The sequence below is a fragment of the Halichoerus grypus genome, chromosome 14 (assembly GCF_964656455.1).
Source record: "Halichoerus grypus chromosome 14, mHalGry1.hap1.1, whole genome shotgun sequence".
In the NCBI taxonomy this organism is placed as follows: Eukaryota; Metazoa; Chordata; class Mammalia; order Carnivora; family Phocidae; genus Halichoerus; species Halichoerus grypus.
The window spans coordinates 806894-828002 of NC_135725.1; the positions used below are offsets into that span (position 1 = coordinate 806894).

Below are 21109 nucleotides of genomic sequence, written 5' to 3' on the forward strand. Positions count from 1 at the left end.
ACTGGACACCCATGTTGGCAGTGATCTGCCCCAGAGGGACTGAGGGGGTCTCATCCCCTGGGCACTGCTGCCTGGCCCCAGACCCAGCGCTGCAGCCCAGGGCGGTGGCACCATCCTCCTGGCCACTCCCCCGAGGCTCCTGCACCTACAGCCAGAGTCCGAGTCCCCAGTAGCGCTCAACTAACTGGGCCTGCAGGCACTGGGCATTGCTAACCACCTACTGACCCACTGACTTCCTTGCTATGTTCCTCCCTCCCTCCCTCTTTGCTGTCTTGTTCCAGAAGGGACCTGGTTCAGCTAAAGTATGCAAGATGAAGAGAAGCAGGTGACTATAAGGGGAAGCTGTGTATTTGCCAGGCAGAACCTGTGGGCGGCTGGTGAAGCCCCAGGGTGGAGGTCTAGGACTGAGGTCCGCAGGAGTTCTGGACTTGGGCTGACTCTTCCCGGTTGGTGTTGGAGGAGCCCGTTCCCCAACTCCAGATCAGCCCCTGTGAGCTGTGGGAGCCTGTGAGCAGACCCGAGGAGCACTGGGGGGGGGGTGTCTGTGGTCGGGAGCCCCTAAGTGACCTGGGGACAGCTCAAGGACAGAGCTGCCCTGCCCCCCCCGAGGACACGGGAAGGGTGTGCCCACTCCAGGTGGCCGCTGTGGCTGTCAGCCCAGAGTCGCACACCCCAGGCCGGCCCCGCTCCTGCTCTGCTGGGGCTGCTCAGCCCCCTGAGGGTCCATCCTCTGGCTGTCCCTCTGTCCCTCAGGTCCCCTGTGGGGACAAGGGAGAGGGGCCAGCATAGGGGTGGCCAGCGGCCCCTGCCTGCCTGGGAGGTGAGCCACAAGGAGGCCAGTTGGAGGGAATCCCCACGGGCTTTCTAGAGCTCCAGTTGGGGCTTTTAGAATGAGGTTGCTGCTGACATGAGCTTGATTGAATGAACAGGATGGCCTTTTGTTTCCCAGTAATTAATGTCCAGTAAGCCCCGGCCCTGCCGCCCCCTTCTTTCTCACTGTGCTGGGGCTGCTGTGAGCACCCTGTGAGAAGCAGGGCTGTGAGGTCTGAACACCAATGGTTAATCGGGAGCTGACACTAAGGATCCCAATGGGGGAGGGTGGGTCCACCTGACTGTGGCTGTGATGGTGGTGGGCCCTGTACTCAGGCCCTGGGCCTGAGTGGTGGGGCGGCCACCCTGTATTGCCTTACTTCTCATATCTCTACACGCAGACCTGGGAGAAATCCAGGGTTTGCTTCTAGACCGCTGCGATAAAGCGAATACTGTGATAAAGCATGTCAAATGAGCTTTTTGGTTTCCCGGTGCACATAAAAGTTACGTTTACAGTGCATGTGGCCTATGAAATGTGCAGTAGCTGTGTTTGAAGAAACATTGTTCAGGGCTCCTGGGTGGCTCAGTGTCTGCCTTTGGCTCAGGTCATGATCCCGGGGTCCTGGGATCGAGCCCCGCATCGGGCTCCCTGCTCCGTGGGGAGCCTGCTTCTCCCTCTCCCACTCCCCCTGCTTGTGTTCCCTCTCTCGCTGTCTCTCTCTGTCAAATAAATAAAATCTTAAAAAAAAAAAGAAAACATTGTTCATAAAAGAAAAGAATGCTCATATCTTATTTAAAAATACTCTGTTGTTGAAAAGTGCTAACCACCATCTGAGCTCTCAGGGAGCCATGATCTTTTTGCTGGTGGACGGTCTTGCCTGATGTTGATCTGCTGACCCATCAGGGTGCTGGCGGCTGAAGGCTGGGTGACTGGCCATTTCTGAAAATAAGACAACCCTGAAGTTTGCCTCATGGATTGACTCTTCCTTTCATGAATGATTTCTCTGTAGCTTGTGATGCTTGTTTGGTAGCATTTTACCCACAGAAGAACTTCTTTCAAAACCGGAGTCCATCCTCCAACTCTGCCTCTGCTTTACAACTGGGTTCACGTGATATTCTAAATCCTTTGTTGTCATTTCAACAGTCTTCACAGCATCTTTACCAGGAGTAGCTTCCATCTCAAGAATCCCCTTTTTTGCTCATCCATAAGAAGCAACTCCTCATCTGTCCAAATTTTATCATGAGATTGTGGCAGTTCAGTCCCATCTTCAGGCCACACTTCTGATCCTGGTTGTCTTGCCGTTTCTCCCACATCCGCAGTGACTTCCTCCACTGAAGTCTTGAACCCCTCAAAGCCACCCATGAGCGCTGGAATCAACTTCTTCCAAACTCCTGTTCATTCACTTCCCGTGAATCATGCATGTTAATGGCATCTAGGATGGTGAATCCTTTCCAGGATGTTTTCGATGGACTCTGCCCAGATCCATCAGAGGAATCACTATCTGTGGCAGCTATAGTCTTACTAAAGGTATTTCCTAAAGAACGAGAGTTGAAAGTCAGAATTACCCCTGGATCCATGGGCTGCAGGATGGATGTTGTGGTAGCAGGCATGAAAGCAACATTAATCTTGTCCATCTCCATCAGAACTCTTGGCTGACGAGGTGCAATGCCATGTCACAGTAATATTTTGCAAGGAATCTTTTTTCCTGAGCAGCAAGTCTCAAGAGTGGGCTTAAAATATTCCATCAACCATGTTGTAAATAGATGTGCTGTCCGCCAGGCTGTGTTGTTTAGAGAGCATAGGCGGAGGAGATTTAGCATGGTTGCTAAGGGCATATTTTCAGAATGGGCAATGAGCATTGGCTTCCACTTCAACTCACCAGCTGCATTAGCCTCACTTGAGAAGTCAGCCTGTCCTTGGAACCTTTTTTTTTTTTTTAAGGTTTTATTTATTTATTTATTTGACAGAGAGACAGTGAGAGAGGGACACAAGAGCAGGGGGAGTGGGAGAGGGAGAAGCAGGCTTCCCGCAGAGCAGAGAGCCCGATGCGGGGCTCGATCCCAGGACCCTGGGACCATGACCTGAGCCGAAGGCAGACGCTTAACGACTGAGCCACCCGGGCGCCCCTGTCCTTTGAACCTTTGAAGCCAGGCGTTGACTTCTTTCTAGCTATGAAAGTCCTAGATGGCATCTTCCAATAGAAGACTGTTTCATCTGTATTGACAATCTGTTTAGTGTGAGCACCTTCATGAATTCTCTTAGCTAGATCTTCGGGATCACTTGCTATAGCTTCCCCGTCGGCACTCGCTGCTTCACCTTGCACTTGTACGCTTTGGAGACAGCCTCTTTCCTTAGCCTTGCCAACTTCTGCCAGCTCCCGACTTTTCTTCTGCAGCTTCCTCACCTCCTCAGCCTGCACAGAACTGAAGAGTCGGGGCCTTGCTCTGGGTGAGGCTCTGGCCGAAGGGAATGTTGTGGCTGGTCTGAGCTTCCATCCACACCAGTCAGACTCTCCATGTCAGCAGGGAGGCTGTTTCATTTCCTTCTCATTCGAGTGTTCACTGGGGAAGCACCTGTGATGTCCTTCAAGAACGTTTCCTTTGCATTCATAACTGGGCTAATTGTTTGGCACAAGAGGCCTAGCTTTCGGCCTGTCTTGGGTTTCGACAGGCGTTCCTCACGAAGCTTAATCATCTCTAGTTGCGATGGAAAGTGAGAGATGTGTGACTCTTCCTTTCACTTGAACACTTAGAGGCCATGGTAGGGTTATCAGTTGTGCTAATGTCAATACGGTTGTGTCTCAGGGAATTGGGAGGCCCGAGGAGGAGGGGAGAGAGATGGGGGAAGGGCCCATCTGTGGAGCAGCCAGAACACACACAGCATTGATCGGTCACGTTCACCGTCTTATGTGGGCACGGCTCATGGTGCCCCCAAATTACAGTGGTGACATCGAAGATCACCGATCACAGATCACCGTAACAAATGTAGTAATAACGAGCTTGAAATATTGTGAGAGTTCCCAGAATGTGACACAGGACATGATGTGAGCAACTGCTGTTGGGAAGAGGGTGCCAGTGGACTTGTTCCAGGCGGGTTTGCCGTCACCCTTCAGTCCGTAAGCAGTGCAGCGTCTGCGGGGTCAGTAAAACAAGGGGGGCCCGTATATACACAGTGGTTTTTTTTTACAGGGTGACAAAAGGCCGCAGACACAGCGCCCCCTCAGTGGCCGGCATCAGAGCGGTTACAGGTCAGGGGGCACTTCCACTTGGGGCCAGTGTCCTGTCTCCAGGGCCCCCGTAACTGTCCTGCTCCATGTGCAAAGCTCTCAGACACCACGCCATCTCAGGGTCAGAAGCCACCAGCATTCCTCCATGGCAACCCCAAAGGCTGCTTTTGGCCGCGGTGACTAAACTGTCGAGTATTTTTAGAGCAATTCTGCTTTTGTTCTGTTTCAATAAGGAGGTAAAGTGAGTGCTCCCCAGTCAGACCCTCACTGCCCTCACGCTGGCTTCTGACACGCCCCAAGCCGGTGTGGCATGGAGGGCTGTCCGCCGTCAGCTGGGTCACCCGGCCGTCCTCCGAGCTGCCTGACCCTCGGCGACATTCGAGGCAGCGCCCAACTTAGGGAACGTTTTCTGTCTTTGAACAGAATGCAGTTTCAGTTTAAAGGAACCTAGAGAACTTTTCTGCAAAAGCGTGTTTTCAGAAAGCAAAATTGCACTCCGTGTCCCTTCCTTTTGGGTTTCTTAACCACATTTTTCCTTAGAGAAATGTAGGACAGCTAAGTAGAAATTAAATTTTCCATATATAAACAGACATGGAGACAGCTGACTCTGAGGCAGCTGCTGGAGGCTTGGAATCCCAAATGAGCCATGAAGGAGATGTTATCTTCTTGTTTTAAAATAGGTCGACTTTTCTCCCCATTGCAAATGTAATAAATGTTCTTTGTAAAAACATGTATATTACTGAGAAGCATGGAGAGGAAAGCGAACAGCCCCAGAAGCTCAGGCCCGGAGCTGGAAGGTCAGCGGTGGGAGTGCGTCCGCAGCGGGGCCCTGCTCCTTTCCTGGGTCTTGTCTGGGGTGGGTGTCCAGGGGCCCCCATCCAAAGCCCGCTGGGTCCCACCCGCCTCCCGCCCGGCCTGTTTGCTCCCCGCCCAGCTCGTGGAGGAGATGTTAGTGCTGGACTCCATCCCACCCTGGCCAGCCCGCGCCCCTGCGCGGGGCGTGCACGGTGCGGGAGCAGAGCGAGGCAGGCGGGGTGTGCTGGGTCTTGTGGGGGAGCTACGAGGCCTGGGGTCTCGGCCACCTCTACTCCTGGTTATGCTCAGGATTCCAGGAACTGCTGTGTTTTCCTGGAGAGCTCATTGCTTCTCTTAACAGTCAAGGGTCTCAAAAAGTGCAGCTTTTTATTTTGCCATAAGTAACTGCAGGTTCACACGCAGCTGTGAGGAGTACTGCGGAGATGGCCCGTACCCTCTGCCCAGCCTCCCCCAGCGGTGACGTCGGGCAGAACTGTGGGGCGCCTGCCACGGCGGGGAGGTCTGCACCGCGCAGCCGCCCAGGATCCCTCCCGTGCCCCCGCCGCCCGCAAACCTGCGCCCCGTGAGTACACTTGTGTTGTTTCGAGAATGCTCAGCAAGTGGAATTCGCAACGTTTTCAAACTGGCTTTTTCAGTCGGCGTTAATCTCAGGAGACTCACCCAGACTGATGTGTCCAAATCCCTTCCTCCGGAGCGCTGAATGTGTCCGGGGTGCGGCCGGGCCACGTTCGATCCTGCACCCCTTGAAGGCCAACCCGATGGCCCGCGTGCGGTCTCTGTGAATGCAGGCTGCCCTTCTGTGGGACAGACGCCGGGTCCCCGCTGTGTTCCAGGGTGGTCGAACGTGTCCTAAAACACTCTGCCCGGCTGTCCCCACAGTGGCTGTCCCATCTGTGTCCCGCGTCTGAGTGGCCCAGTTTCAGCACATCCTGGACAACGCTGGCGTCCTTTTTTATGTGTGCGGTCCGGGCAGGTGTGAGCACATCTCACTGTGGGATGGGCTCACATCCGTTCACTGTCCTGTGACAGATCATGCTCTTGGTGTCCAATCTAAACACACCACCTAGTCCCAGATCCCACAAGTTGTTTCCTATTTTTTCTTTTCTTTTTTTTTTTTAAAGATTTTATTTATTTATTTGAGAGAGAGAATGAGAGACAGAGAGCACGAGAAGGAGGAGGGTCAGAGGGAGAAGCAGACTCCCTGCCGAGCAGGGAGCCCGATATGGGACTCGATCCCGCGACTCCAGGATCATGACCTGAGCCGAAGGCAGTCGCTTAACCAACTGAGCCACCCAGGCGCCCATGTTTCCTATTTTTTTCTTGAAGTTCCCTAGTTTACATTTTGCGTTTAAATCCATGATCCATTTTGAGCTGGTGTTTGTATGAGGTGTGCGGTTTAGGTCGGGCTCCTTGTTTGCCGGCGGATGTCCCACCACCCCAACGCCATTCGTGGAAAGGCTGTTTTTCCTCCGTTTGCACCTTTGGCAGCCACCCCCCTCCTTGGTGGGGCTCCTGCTGGGTCCCTGTTGTGTCCCCTTGAGCCCTGGGTCTGTCCCCCAGCACCACCCGGTGCCCTTTGCTGTGGCGACAGAGGCGTGGTCCCTCCTGGTCTCAGCTGCCTAGAGGCCCTGGGGCCTGTGCTCTCCGCATAGATTCCGGAATGGGCTCAACAAAAAGCCTTGCTGGGACTTTGATAGAAACTGAAATAAACTCATAGATCATTTGTGAGAAAAATGACATCTTTCTGTCATGTCGTCAGTCCATGAACACAATATGCCTCTTTTTTTAGAATTTTTTTCACCAGCATGTTAGTTTTCAGCATACAAGCTTAGTAAATGTTTTGTTGGATTTACATTTGAGGCTTTTTTTTTTTTTTTTTTAGTGTGAATGGCATCATGTCTTTTAGATTTTGGTAACTTCATGTTCACTGTATAAACATTCAAGCGATTTTTGTGAATTGATCTGTGTCTGTGACCTGCCAAACTCACTTATTAGCTCTAGCAGTGTTTTTGTAGATTCTCGGGATTTTCTTTGTAGACAATCATGTCACCTGCAAATATGGACACTTATTCCTTCCATTTGCTCTGCGTGCGTCTTTCTTCCTTGCCTTGCCTTATTGCGTGGCTGGAACATCCGCCACTCCGAGGAGCAAGAACAGTGATGTCCTTGCCTGTTCCCATCCTTAAGTGGTGTTATGGGATGAATTGTGTCCCCCAAAATTCATATGCTGAGATCCTAAACCTCAGTGCCTCACAACGTGACCCCATTTAGAGATTGAACCCTTAAAGAGGTAATTAGTTAAAATGAGGCCATAGGTAGGGCTCTAACCCAGTGTGACTGGTGTCCTTATAAGAGGAGGAGGTGAGGACAGACATGCCCAGAGGGACACCCACGTGAGGACGCGGGGAGAAGGTGACCCATCTCCCAGGCCAGGAGAGAGGCCTCAGGGGACACCTGCCCTGCCCTCGCCTGGATCTCAGACTTCTGCCCCGAGGACTGGGACAGAATGCATTTCCACTGTTGTTTGTATGGATTTTTGTCACAGTAGCCGGACCAAACCAATGACCCTGCCCCAGAGCTGCAGAGGTGACGCTGCTCCAACTTCCCTTGCTAGTTCTGCCTGTTCTTTAACTTCATCTAGAGCAGCCTTTTGCACCTGGCTTCTTGCGAGATCCACCCACATCGCCGGTATATGGTAGCTGAGTAACATTCCGTATCACGAATATGGTTGCACACTTCGCTGATTCATTCTCCAGTTGGTGGACATCTGGCTCATTTCCAGTTTTGAGTTATGATGAATCGAGTTGCGACGGACATGGTGACCAGTCTTTGTGTGGGCAGATGTTTTCTCTTCTCCTGGGGAGACCCCCAGGAGTGGAATTGCTGGGTCATAGGCAGGTGTATGCTTAACTTCATGGGAAAATGCCGAGTGGTTTTCCAAAGCAGTTGTACAGTTTTACCCTTCCGTTGGCACTGTGTCAGAGTCCTGCTTGCCCCGCGTCCTTGCCCCCAGGTGACGGGCGTGGTGGCGTCTCACCGAGGCTTTGGCTTACACTTCCGTCACACAGGTGCCGTGGAGCACTTCCCTGGGTGCTCACTGTCCGTTCAGATAACTTTTTAAAGTCAAGTGCCTGGTCTAGTCTATTCCTCAATTTATTTTTATTGGATTATTTGTCTTTTTCTTTATTGATTTGTGGGAAATTTTTATATATTCTGTGCACAAGTCCTTTGTCAGAGAGATATATCACAAACATTTCCTTCCTGTCCTCGGCTCTCCCTTTCATCTTCTTCGTGGGGCCTCTGGATGAGCACACGTTTCTCATGATGATGAAGTTTGGTTTCTCAAGTGTTTTTCCTGTGGCTTTCAGGCCTGAGACATCTGCCTGCCTCCGGGGCGCAGGCGTTCCACCTATGCGTTTTTGGAAGCTCTAGAGCCCTGCTCACACTTAAGACTGCGCTTCGTTCCAGCTGTGTTTGTGTGTGTGCTGTGAGGCGGTCAAGGCTCACCTGTCCGTGATGTGTCCCCTTGCTGCAGCACACGCTCGAGGGGCTTTCCTTTCCCAGCCCCGAGCGCCGGCAGCTTCGCCAAAACCCGGCCCGCTGCGTGCATGTGCTTGCACATCTGGACTCCCCATTCTGTTCCATTGATCCCTCTCTATCCCTGTGTGACACCACCTGTCTTATTTTAATTTAATGTAATTTATTATTATAGTAATTATCTTACGTAATAAATTAAGTCACTTTACTCATCATAGAGACTCCCTACCCATGCTGTGCAGCAGTTCTCCACTGTCAGACCCTCACATCCCCAGGTTTCCCCATTACAAATACAGCTGTACTGCGGGACGGAGGATGGGCGGGTGGAGGGGCCGTGGCAGGGGTGAGGCTGCGAGCTGCTAGTGTCGGCTGTCTCCGTCCAAGCTCCAGGTCGCCGTCCACACAGTGTGGGCAGAGGGGTGCTCCTCAAACACTGCTGGCTCCTTTTCAGGCCTTCCTTCTTCTCTGGGGTAGCCGTGCTCCCACCCCGTTCTCCTCTGCTCTCCGTGCTCCCTCCCGTCCTCATCCTCCTCGTGCTCCCTCCCGTCCTCATTCTTCCCGTACTCCCTCCCATCCTCATCCTCCCCGTGCTCCTCATGCTCCCTCCTGTCATCATCCTCCCCTGTGCTCCCTCCTGTCCTCATCCTCCCCGTGCTCCTCATGCTCCCTCCTGTCATCATCCTCCCCTGTGCTCCTCATGCTCCCTCCTGTCTTCATCCTCCCCGTGCTCCCTCCTGTCCTCATCCTCTCCGTGCTCCCTCCCGTCCTCATCCTCCCCGTGCTCCTCATGCTCCCTCCTGTCATCATCCTCCCCTGTGCTCCCTCCTGTCTTCATTCTCCCCCGTGCTCCCTCCCGTCCTCATTCTCCCCCGTGCTCCCTCCCGTCCTCATCCTCCTCGTGCTCCCACCCCGTTCTCCTCTGCTCTCTGTGCTCCCTCCCGTCCTCATCCTCCTCGTGCTCCCACCCCGTTCTCCTCTGCTCTCTGTGCTCCCTCCCGTCCTCATCCTCCTCGTGCTCCCACCCCGTTCTCCTCTGCTCTCTGTGCTCCCTCCCGTCCTCATCCTCCTCGTGCTCCCTCCCGTCCTCATGCTCCCCGTGCTCCCTCCCGTCCTCATGCTCCCCGTGCTCCCTCCTGTCCTCATCCTCTCCGTGCTCCCTCCCGTCCTCATCCTCCCCGTGCTCCCTCCCGTCCTCATCCTCCCCCGTGTTCCCTCTGCTCCTCTGTGCTTGCCTATGGAGCACCAGCCTGAGTCTTGGCTCTGTGCCGCCTTTGCCGTGGGGACAAACCATGAGAAGAAATGGAATTTTAAAATTTGTGTTTGTTATCATGGTCATATGAAAATTATTAAATTGAAAAATAGACGGTATGGTTACATGGTTAAAGAAACAAAAAGATCTAAGAGAGCTTTCACTCTTACCCTGTCTCCATCCATAAGATAGTCATTTTAAGCAGTTTTTTAAATTTTTCAAACTTATGGAAAAGATGCAGGAATTCACTTATCAAGCGTCAATAATTTGCCCTGTTTGTGGTTCCCCGCGTAGAGAGGTAGGCATGTTTTCCCGGAGCCGTTTTTAAGAGCTTACAGAGCTCACAACTAGAACATCTGGCGGCCAGGTGGCCATCGCATTCTAGTGACCGTCTGGGTCTGCCCGTGAGGAGGTCTGGCCACCCCACCCCTCAGCCAGGAGGGGACCACGGGGTCGACCCGCCAGCGCTCTCAAGGCGGGCCTTGGTGTGTCCAGCCCTGCTCTTACCTGCCCTGGCACGGGAGCCACGCGGCACCACGCTGCCACGCCTGTGCAGGTACGGCGGCACCGATTTCTGGAGCGGCGAGTGCTGGGTCAAGGGGCAAATGTCCCCTTCTGTCCCAGCCGTCATGTGGGGGGGTCTCGCTGGCCTGGTGGGGAGAGCGGGTCCTCGGTGTGGGCTGTAGCTGCCTCCCCAGTGTGTGCGGGCCACTGAGATTTCCTTCTCCCTGAGCTGCCTGTTCCTGGCCTTTGCCCCGAACTATCAGTTTCTGGATCATTCCACAGCCCACTCATCCCTCACCCCTCACCCAGACTCAGTGACGCAGGTGACTCATCCAGTGGGGGCCAGCCGTCTGAATCTTAAAAACACAAAACCGAGCCATTTTGCCACAAAACCAAGTGTGGGTTGAGTCAAGGCAGCTCCACACATGTAAACATCAGACAGACTGCTCTGTGTCTGGTGACTCTTTACCATCCTTTGTCCCTCGTGCCGTCTCCGTGGCCACCGAGGACCAAGGGAGCTTTTCAGGACGTGAAATGCTGGAAGAAACAAGATTCTAGAGAAGCAACGTGGCTCGTGGTCCTACAACAGGATTGCTCCAACCACGGAAACACGAAATGTTGAACTTAAAAGCCTTTGATTTTGGACTAATTCTAGATGTGCAGGCAAGTTGCGAAGACAGTGCAGAGGGTCCTTCTCCCAGTGTCCGCACCCACATAGTGGACTCCATTTGTCCGGAAGTGAGCCTGGCAGAACACCAGACTACAGACTGTCGGATCCGAACTGCCACAATGTGTTCAGTAAACACTGAATGTTAATGTTGTTTGTGCCCAGAATTCTCCTAAAGGCAGGAGAGAGAATCTGGTTATCTTTTTTTTTTTTTTTTTTTTTTTTAAGATTTTATTTATTTGACAGAGAGAGACACAGCGAGAGAGGGAACACAAGCAGGGGGAGTGGGAGAGGGAGAAGCAGGCTCTCCGCAGAGCAGGGAGCCCGATGTGGGGCTCGATCCCAGGACCCTGGGACCATGACCTGAGCCGAAGGCAGACGCTTAACGACTAAGCCACCCAGGTGCCCCGAGAATCTGGTTATCTTGACATGTTTTGTTTACAAAGAAATAAACACATTAATTCTCAATGTGTTTAATGAGGGGCCGGGGCTGGAGGAGGCACGTGGCCCTGGTGGCCCTGCCTGCTGCCGGGGAGGCCGGGAGCCAGCCCACGTGGTCATTCCGCTCCCTGGGAGAAAGTGGGAGCCGTACCCTGTCCCACGCTCTTGGGCTCAAGGAAGTGCTGATGAAACACAGCCCCGAGGGGCCCTGGTATGCTGCTTAATATTCCATACGACGAAACAGGATGGCTAGTGCGTTCCTTGTTGGACGGTGCCGCCGCCCAGGTGGAGAGGTCCCCCGCCTGATGCGTTCCGGCCAGGCTGCACCCCACTCCACTTTTTGCCCGTCACCTTTTGGGTCGCAACACCTGGGCTGCTGCCCGAACACAGCCCTGCCTCCGTAGGCCATTTCTGTGCAACAGGGTCTGTCCCGACGGGGTCTCCCTGCCAGTCTCCTGACTCGGGGATGTCAGCAGGCAAGGGCCGTGCTGGGGAAGGTGGCAGGTGCCGCTCTTGGCACCTGGAGGGGCCCCCGCGTTCCTCACAGAAACTCTGTGCATCCCGTCTCCTTTCCATTTTATGGCCGAGGACCTGAGGCTCTGAGGTTCTCAGCCCGAGAGCCGGGGTGTGAGCCCGGTGCCTCTGAGACAGGGGCCGCCGTCCTGTCACCTGCTGGGTGGGGCAGCGCTGGGCCTCAGCTGGGGGCCGCATGGTGGGTGCTCTGCCTGCTCGCCTGGGTCTTCCCGTCGCTGGAGGGAGGCGCCCCTGCGTCCGTGCGCACGGGCTACGCTGACCGCTCAGGCAGCCGCTTCCTCACACACCTCCTCAAATCCCGGGCTGGAAGGAGGACCGTCTGGGGGAAAGTGGGCAGCGTCCGCAGCCTGACCACCCCGCCCCCCACAACTGAGCACGGGGGCGACTCTGCCGTGCGGCCAGCAGCGGGGAGTGCGCGGGGAGCCTCCGCTGTGCGCTCTGGGCTTGCGTGGGCTGGAGAAACGCCCTCGGTAGCCGCCCTGGGCTGGCTTCCCCGCGCTCGCGTGCTCCCTGGCTGCGAGGCGCTGCCCCGGGGGGCTCCACGGTGACCCCCGGCCAGCAACGAGGACACCAAGGCTCAAAGAAATCCGTTTGTTTCTAAAGAAGCATGCAGGCGGGACGAACAAGCCACCGTTGGAACGCATGCAGAGCTCGCGCTCTAAGCTTTGCAGGAGTCCACGTCTTCGTGCATTTACTTTCTCCTGGGGTCACCGAGCTGCCCCGTGACAAGGGTGCTCCCCTGACGGTCCACGGGCCTCCTCTCAGCTAGGGGACCCCCTGAGGGTCCCAGTGTCGTGTCCCCGCAGGTCTGTGCCCAGAAGCCCGCGAGGCGAGGTGGGGGGGAAGGCTGTGGCCTGCATCGCCTCCACCCTGGGGCGGCTCGGGGCGCCGTGGTGCAGGGGCTCTCGGGGGCCTGGACAGCTCTCCAGCCCGTCTGGGCTGTATTTTCACACAGGAGGCAGCTGGGGAACCAGTGAACTTGGGCGTGTGACGATGCGGAAATGCGAAGGCACTGTCATTGGTGACCCGTATTGCAAAACCCGCAAAAGGAAGTTGTGTTTTGCTGCAGCCTGAAGTCGGCCCCGGGCAGAAGCGCGCCCTCCCAGGACGGCAGGTGAGTGGTGCTAGCTCTGGGGTCTTCGCCGGCCCCCAGGGCCTGTGCACGTCCTGCAAGGGGCACTTGTGGGGATGAGGGGGTTGAGAGCAGGAGCGGCTTGGGGTTGGTGGCTTCAAGGCAGGCAGCCATGTGGTGGTGGGTGAGTGGTGCGTCTGTGCTCCTTTGGCTCCTGGGGTACCCCCGGCTTGATTTGTGAAGAGCCAGCGTGTGTGGGCACAGCCCGCAGGAAGCGTGCCATCGGCCGGGACAGCACTGGGTGTCGTCTGGGGCGCCTCAGACTCTTGCTAAGATGAACTGAGCCCAGGAGGGGCCGGCGTCTGAGGCTGACCCGGTTCAGGTGACCCCCACATGGGCCACGCCTGCGCACCTGTCCCCGAGGCCCTGGGCAATGCGGGTCTTCCTTTACCTGGGCTGAGGAAGGGTGAGTGGCCCACGCAGTCCCTAGGGGGGTAGGCCTTCCCACCAAATGTGTGGCTCTGGAAGGTTCCTCAGCAATCTGACGCAGTTTAGACACTGATGGGGCTTGGCCAGGAGGACACCCTGGGATGCCCACCCTGCCGAGTCCAGGCGCCGACTCCTGGCAGGGGTCACGTCCTGGGAGGCAGCGGGGTGGAGCCAGACGGCGCCGTGTTTGTGCAGAGTGGGAGTGCGTTCAGGGGCGCAGCTGTACTCAGAGCACCTGGCTCCTGGGACCCTCGGGGCTTGCAGGCAACTGGCTGAGTACGCGGCCACTCCCAAAGGAGAGGAAACAGAGGGAGCCCTGTGCTGTGGCCTGCATGCTGCCCAGCTGCGCCCCACTCAGACCTTCAGAGCCTGACAGCTCGCTGGGGCCGGGCGGGGTCGGGTGCGCGGGGAGGAAGTGGTTTGTCTCCAGCTGGGTGTTTGCAGGAGGCCAGAGGCCCTGGTTCCCCTCCCTGGGTTTGACGTCTGTCTCCCCACAAAGGCCAGCACCTCCAAAAGTTCAGGGGCCCCCGAAGCTGGACAGGACTGTGTGCTCTGACCCACAGGCCTGACCTTCAGGTGGTCTGTGAAGGTCAGAGCTCAGAAGGGGGGCTAATGGAGGCCTCGAGGACATGTGGGGCTTTGCTGCCCTGAGCCCCTTGAAAGCCCAGCGATGGGGATGTCCTTGGACTCCGAACAGTGACAGTGGTGCAGCTGCTGGTCCCAGCTGGGAGGCTGGGAGCACCGGCCTCCCCACATCCTCCGTACCTGCCCCAGGTGGGTTCTCATGACCCCACTGACAGATGAGGAGAGTGAGGCACCTCAGTAAAGGGGGTGAGTGTGGAAGTCAGACTGTAGGACACGTGAAACCAGCCCTGAATGGAGCATCACTCACCTGCACGGTCCCCTGGCTGCCCACGGCTGGGAGACACATCCTGGCTCCAGCCCCTACGTTCTACCTCCTCAGTCTCCAGGTACGTTTCTCCAGACGGCTGGGCTGATTCTCCTTTGCCCTGCTCCTCTGTCTGGGACGGTGTTCCCTCTGCCCGGGACTCTGTTCCCTCCCCCTGGGATGCTGTTCCTTCTGTCTGGGACTCTGTTCCCTCTGTCTGGGATCACACGTAGGGTGGTGATAATTAGTCACCACGTAGGCATCCAGTGAGGTGGGCAGTGACTGACCTTTCCGGTCGGCTCTGGGGGCTCCAGTGGACCCCCATGAAGTGCATGTGCGCCCAGGATGTGATGCTCTAGCCCCCACAAGTGTGTGGCTTTGGGAGAGTGAACCTGCTGCCTGGCCTCCCTTTTGCACAATAACCTGGCAGGTCACTGTGCAGTCAGATGAGACCTGTCCTCGTGGGAAGGCCTCCCCCGGGGCGGCAGTGAGAGTGACCCCAGGTGGGGGTCCCAGGGCAGCAGTGAGAGTGATGGGGGAGTTGGGGGGTGTCCGTGCGGAGCTTCCCCCATCCCCAGCGGCATTGACCCCTGGATTGAGCAGGGCCAGGCTGCCCGCACACAGGGTGGCCCCGGAAGCGTGGTCAGGATCTCCGTGCAGTGGGAAGCTTTTGGAAGGTTCTCGTCTGTTCGTTTCACTAGGTCTTCTGGTGAATGTCTCAGACATAAGCAAAGGTGGAGTTGCGTGGGGAGCCCGGGGTGCCGGAGGTCGGCCTAGGACCTCTGCCCCGTGCACGCGGGCCCGACACTAGGTCACCCAGCAGGGCTCCAGAGCTCCGCGGGCCCGCCCAGACGCAGCTTGTTCTGCGCACAGCTGGCTGCTGCGTGGGGACCGGTCTGTGCTCCACCACAACGGACAGTGATGCGGTGTCTGTAGTTAAAGCCCCGGACGACAGCGAAACGAAAACAGAATAGGACATACAAATACAGCACACGAGAATGCGGGTGTTAATAGTAGAAAATAAAACCAGGAAGGAAAAGAAGAACATTATGTATAAGTGAAAAGATTAAGCGGAAGGAGCTCAGGTGGTCGGTTTTGCAGGCCCACGGGGTCCGCACGTGCGTCTTGTGTGCAGTGCACCTGCGTGCGTGCGGCCCCCTGTGCGTGCGTCCTGCGTGCTGTGCACCCGCGTGCCATGTGTCCCGCGTGCCTTGTGGTCCCATGAGCCTGCGCCAGCTCTTCTGTCATAGCTCCTTGCGCTGGACCCAGTGCATTTCCGGGTTTGCTGTCTGGGAGCTTCTGCTAAGCTAGCTTCGGGCACGCATCATCGGCACTGTGCCCTGGCGTGGCCTCAAGTCCTGCAGGATGGAGCCGGTGACAGGGCCCTGGGAGCTCTAGGCCGCGTCGGTGGCCGAAGCCCATCAGCCTGGCAAGCTGTCCTGGCCCTGTACGTCTGCTGGGCTGCCAACACGTAGGATGTGGCCGGGTGGGGTCCAGTGCTGTGCGCCGCCTCAGGCTCTGGGAACTTTGCAGGGCAGTTATGTCCGTTTTACAGAGGAGAAAACTGAGGGTCGGCAAGTGCAACTTGTCCCTGGCGGCCCGGCTGCTAAGTGGTAGCAGCCCATCACTCGGGCTCGAAGCCTCGGGCCAGCAGCACGATGCTCGACCACCTCCCGGATCCACACAGGAGGCCCCGTGAGGCCCTTGTTCACTCGGTGGGGGTTTCTGGGGTGTGCGAGGACAGGCCAGGACCCAGGCAGGCAGTAAATTCTAGGCGTTTGAATCACTGTTGTCTTAGCCCTCATTCACACAGCTTCTGATGAGAATTTTCTGAAACACGTTCTTTTTTTAAAGCTGTTTTTCTGTGGTAAAGTACGTGTGACATAAAATTTGTCATTGAAACCACTTTGTCCAGTGGCGTTACGTGTGTTCGCACGGTTGTGCAGCCATCCTCCCTGTCCGTCTCCAGAATGTTCCGTCTCCGGCTGAGACCGCGTCCTCATTAAGCACTACCGCCCCCCTGGCACCCGCCATCCACTCTGTGTGATTTGATGACTCCGGGGACCTCACACGGTGTTTGTCCTTCTGTGATGGGCACTCAGCCTCGTGTCCTCAAGGCCCGTCCATGCTGTGGCAGGTGTCAGGGTGTCCTGCCTCTCGAGGGCTGAGGAACGTTCCGTGGCTACTGAGCACACGAGCTGCGTGTGCGTTCGCCCGGCCGGCTGCTGCCGTGAAGAATGCGGTTGTGATCACGGGCGTGCGCGTCTGTTCAATTCTCTGCTTTCAGTTCTGGGAGAAGAGCGTTCTTGAGGACCAGGTGTTGGAATTCGGTATTGGAACAAAAGCAGCATCTCTAAGAAAAGCTGCAGCCCCCCTAGGAGCCACCACTGGGCCATTCAGCCCACAGGCCGCTGCCCACACAGACATCCCAGCGCCACAGGGACAGGGAGCTTTTATTTCTTTTTTGTTTTTCTGTAACTTCTAAGTTTTCTAAAAAGGACGCGTCACTCAAACACCTTTTGAAAGCACAGTAGCTTTAAGCATGGTATGAGCTGAGGAGGGCGTCCCAGCACGCAGGGACGGCGCCCTGTTGATCCATCTCCTTTCCTCTGTGCTCAGCTTGCCCTGCAGCCCCCGCCCCAGGTCTCGCTGACCCCAGCAGCATCCCAGAGCACGTGGCACTCCGCCGTCTGCGCCAGTCTCCGTGTGCTCAGCGGACAGGGTGGAGACCCCAGGCTGAGGCCCCAGGAGAAGGGCTGTGCTTCCAGAGCCTGACCCTGGAGCGAAGCAGCTCCGGGTTACTGCTACACGGCCTCGTGGGTTCTGCAGCCTCGTCTCCCCACGTGGACCTGTGTGCAGGCATGGTGGCACAGGGACCTCCCTGTGTATTTTCAGACTTGTTCAGATGACCTGCTGCATGTGAGCAACCACCCGAGCTTGGGGGAGAGAGCAGCCGCACTGAGCATCGTCATCTCGAACAATCCTGGGGCTGGTGCCGGTCAGGGTGGGACAGTTTCAGAGGCCAACCAGAGGTAGCTGCTGTCCGTGGGGAGCAGACGGGATGCTAGGTGCCAGGCGGCAAGAGACGGGGATGGCAGGGGCTCTAGCAGAGTGCCCGTGTTGCTCCCGAGGAGGGAACATCTAGCAGCAGGTGGGGCTGGGCAGTGCTCGGCCTTGTGGCCCATGTGCAGGACCGTCCCTGCCTGTCTCGGGCAGCCACCGGGCAGTGCCAGGCTCCAGGGCCACTTAAATGGTCCACAGCGCCTTGCGCATTTAATCTCTCCATCCTTCTCCAGCGCCCGAACCTCCCCCAGGCTCGGTGTTGGGGCTTCGATGCTGGGTGGTGGCGGCCTCAGGTGTCCGGGGCCCCGGCGGAGTCTCCTGGGGTTGGCAGCCAGCCTCATTCAGCTGGGGGCTCAGCGTCTCTAAGGCGAGAGCCAGGGCCAGAGAGAGATGGCTGACGACAGCTCCGTGGCTCCCCCTGTGCTCCCACCCACCCCCACCCTGGCCCTGGATGTGTCAGCATGAGCTTGGAGCCCAACCCAGAGCCCAGGGGCTGGTTCTCCAGGCCAGCATGCCGGGGTCAGCCTTGGCTTCCTCGTCTGAAACACAGAACATCGCCCACGTTGGTGTTTGTGAGTGAGCAGGTGTACGGAGGTGCTGAGCACGGCTCCTGGCACGTGGGGCGTGTGTGTGCGCACGCACACGCGTGTGGTATGGGACACGTGTGTAGGTGTAGGCACGTGTGCGTATGTGTGTTCCCTCCCCAGAGCCCCCTGCTCCCCTGTGCAGTGTGGAGGGCAGGCAGGACCTGGGCTGGCCTTCTCTGGTGCTGACCTTGGACGTGGAAGGGCAGCGGGGAGACCAGTCTTGAGGTGAGCAAGGCCATGGGCTGCATCCCTCGGCTTCCGAATCAGACTGGGGGCGGCGGTCTCCACTGTTGTACCCCACACTCGGCTGCCTGCATCCCTCGGCTTCCTGAATCAGACTGGGGGCAGCGGTCTCCACTGTTGTACCCCACACTCGGCTGCCTGCATCCCTCGGCTTCCGAATCAGACTGGGGGCGGCGGTCTCCACTGTTGTACCCCACACTCGGCTGCCTGCATCCCTCGGCTTCCTGAATCAGACTGGGGGCGGCGGTCTCCACTGTTGTACCCCACACTCGGCTGCCTGCATCCCTCGGCTTCCGAATCAGACTGGGGGCGGCGGTCTCCACTGTTGTACCCCACACTCGGCTGTGTGGGACGTCTTTGTGTTGAGCGTTGGGCTCTCCCATCTGGCTGAGCTGGTTCTGCTGCCCTTGGAAGAAGAGGTGGTCATGGCTCACGGGTCTCCAGGGGAAGGGCGCACCCACTCCTCCAGATGAGGATGACCAGGTGGGCACCAGGCCTGCTGGAGCCTCCCCAGGCTGCGGGCCTGCCACCTGTGCTCTGCCCGACCCCGGTCCCTTCTGTAAAAGTGGCACTTGCGGGGCGCCTGGGTGGCTCGTTTGGTGAAGTGTGCCTTCCACTCACGATCTCAGGGCCTGGGATCGAGCCCCGCATGGGGCTCCCTGCTCAGTGGGGAGCCTGCTTCTCCCTCTGCCTCTGCTGCTCCCCCTGCTTGTGCGGTTGCTCTCTTGCCTTGCTCTCTCTCAAGTAAATAAAAACTTAAAAAAAGAAGGCACTTGGGGAGCATCGACTTGCTAAGGTGGCTCAAGTCGGAGGCATCGCCCTCTGTGAGGTGTCCGAACACGGTGGGCCGCGCATGTGCACGGCGCAAGCCTGATGTTTCGACACGCGTGCGGACCTGCGAGACGGTCTCCCAGTCACGACGGCGAGCCCGTGCGCTGTCCCGGACCACAGGTTCGTGTGTGTCTCCTGGAAGTCTGTGTAGACGGAAAGGCAGGGGTGTCCCTTGTCTTCTGCCCGTCGGCTTCCACCGTGCACGGGTCTCTCCAGAGCCATCGCGCAGCGTCCTGGAGAGGTTTGTGCATCGTCTTCCTTAGCGCTTGCTGGGATTCAGCGCTGTGGTCGTCGTCCGGCAGACACCTGCCCGCTCCCCTCCCGGGACTCCAGCTACACATACGTCGTGCCGCAGGACGTTTGCTCACACCGCTGTCTGCGTGCGCTTCAGTGTGGGTGGTTTCTGCTGCTGTCCCCCCAGACCCGCTCATCTCCTACAGCGTCTACAAGTCCCCCTCCTCCTCCGCACACTTGGGGGCTTTCACCTCTGGAAGCTGGGGGTGTGCGTCCGCATCTGTCGACGCGTGCACGGCTGCCTGGCTCGAGCTCTCGTCACGGCTCAGAGCACTGTTCGGGGGAGCGGTGATGCTGCTAGTAAACAGGTGGGCGTCCTGGGGCCCGAGCAGAGCTCCCTGTGGGGCGAATCGCCCCCCAGCGCCGGTGGGGACCAGCATCGCCCTTCCTGCGCCACTGCCATTCCCTCCCGCGTCTCACGCGCCCTCCCGCGTGTGCTGACCGTCCTCGGGGCCTGCAGGCCTCTGCCCCCTGACGGGGCTCTGCTTCCGGTGCTCTGCCCCGTGACCTCCCGCTGCTTGGTCTCCTGCACGGTCCCTCGGGGCCACGTGGGGCCCCGTCCCTGAGGGCGCGCTGCACCGGTTTCCACCCGTTGGGGGCGTTGTGCTTCGCTGCCTGGCGGAGGGCGGCCAGAAGCGGGCACCCCGAGGTGGGGTTGCAGAGGTTCCACCTGGATCCGGAGGCCACACTGGACGCACGGAGGCTGAGTGCGTGGCGGCGTTCCACCGGCGCGTTTGCAGGGCTGGGCAGGGAACTGGGTTTATCTCTTGCGCTATGAAAGGAATGCAGAAAAGCATGTCCTTTCTGTTTGGAACCCTTCTTATTTCTCCCCGTTAAGCCCGTCAGGAACGTGGCAGGGGCCACGATGCGTGTGCACCCTGCTCTGGCTTTGGCGTCGCTTAGAGAGAGGTCCCCCCGGGGCAGTTTGGCCACACGGGAAGCCGGCTGTGCGGCGGGTGTCCGGCTGTCGCAGGCGGAGCTGGGGCCTCCCCGGCTCAGCAGCCCCAGCGTGGCGGCAGCGCTCCCCGCACTCTGCCCGGAGGTCTTCCCGCCTGCGAGGCAGCGAGGGGCAGGCCCTGGACACGTTCATGGTTCTGTGCGAGAGCGAGAGGGAGTTGCGTCTGCGTGGATGGCTCCTCAGCCTGGTTTGCGAGGGAGGAGGGGAGCGTCTGCTGGAGCTGCGGGCCGATGGGTGACCGTGGGCGTGAGCCCTGGGCGCCTGTGTGTGCGGGTGTCAGGAGGGTGCTCGGGCGTGGCTGGGAGGTGCCCCCCGGCCCTCTGCACACCGGGCGCGTCCCTGCCTCCCCGGCATGGGCCCCACGGGCGGGGACGGTCAGCTCTGGCCTGGAGTTTCGGGCTGGGCGCTCAGAGCTGGCCCTGCACTCGGGCAGGAAGCCACGTGCTCCGTCTGCCTGCGGCCCATGACCTGTCGCTGCCCTTCCACCCTCTGCCTTTGGAGCTGGTCTGACGCCGGCCGCTGCAGGTGCGGTGGAGAAGGCAGCTTTCATGCTCCTGTCCTGTTGTTTCAGGACCCCTGTGTCAGACCTGCTGGACAGGAAGGAGATTTTCAGCCGTCCTCCCAGCCCCGCTCACGCTCACGGCCTGAGGCAGCCACCCAGACCCCGAGCACGGCCGGCAGGGAGCCAAGAGCAGAGCCCTCCCTGGAGACCTGGGCGTCAGGTGAGTGGGGTCAAAGGAAGATTCTGGGGAATGTCGATCTCCCCTGGCTCCGTCCCCCCTCAACCCTCCCACGATTCCTGACTCGCCTGTCCGCTGTGACGGCATCCAGGAGAGGGGGGCGGGGAAAGCAACAAGCAGCTCCAGGAAGCTTTGTGGGGGGGGGGCGGGAATCTGGG

At 58.0% G+C, this 21109-nt stretch overlaps 1 protein-coding gene across 5 annotated transcripts in view; it reads left to right on the forward strand.

Moving 5' to 3' along the window:
- The window catches only part of FGD3 (FYVE, RhoGEF and PH domain containing 3), a 50719-nt gene that overhangs the window by 1773 nt on the left and 27837 nt on the right, over positions 1-21109 (forward strand). Inside the window, exons 1-2 of one of the 5 annotated variants that reach the window (XM_036098037.2) lie at positions 4814-4834; positions 20783-20933. Coding sequence is in view for 1 of the 5 variants with exons in the window: in XM_078062281.1 (XP_077918407.1) it covers positions 14147-14317; positions 20783-20933 (322 nt within the window). In the remaining 4 variants the exon portion in view is untranslated. Of the gene's footprint in view, positions 1-4813; positions 4835-12744; positions 12900-13777; positions 14318-19487; positions 19562-20782; positions 20934-21109 lie in introns of those variants that run through there. The other 4 variants (XM_036098030.2, XM_078062281.1, XM_078062280.1 and 1 more) reach the window with 4 other exon arrangements.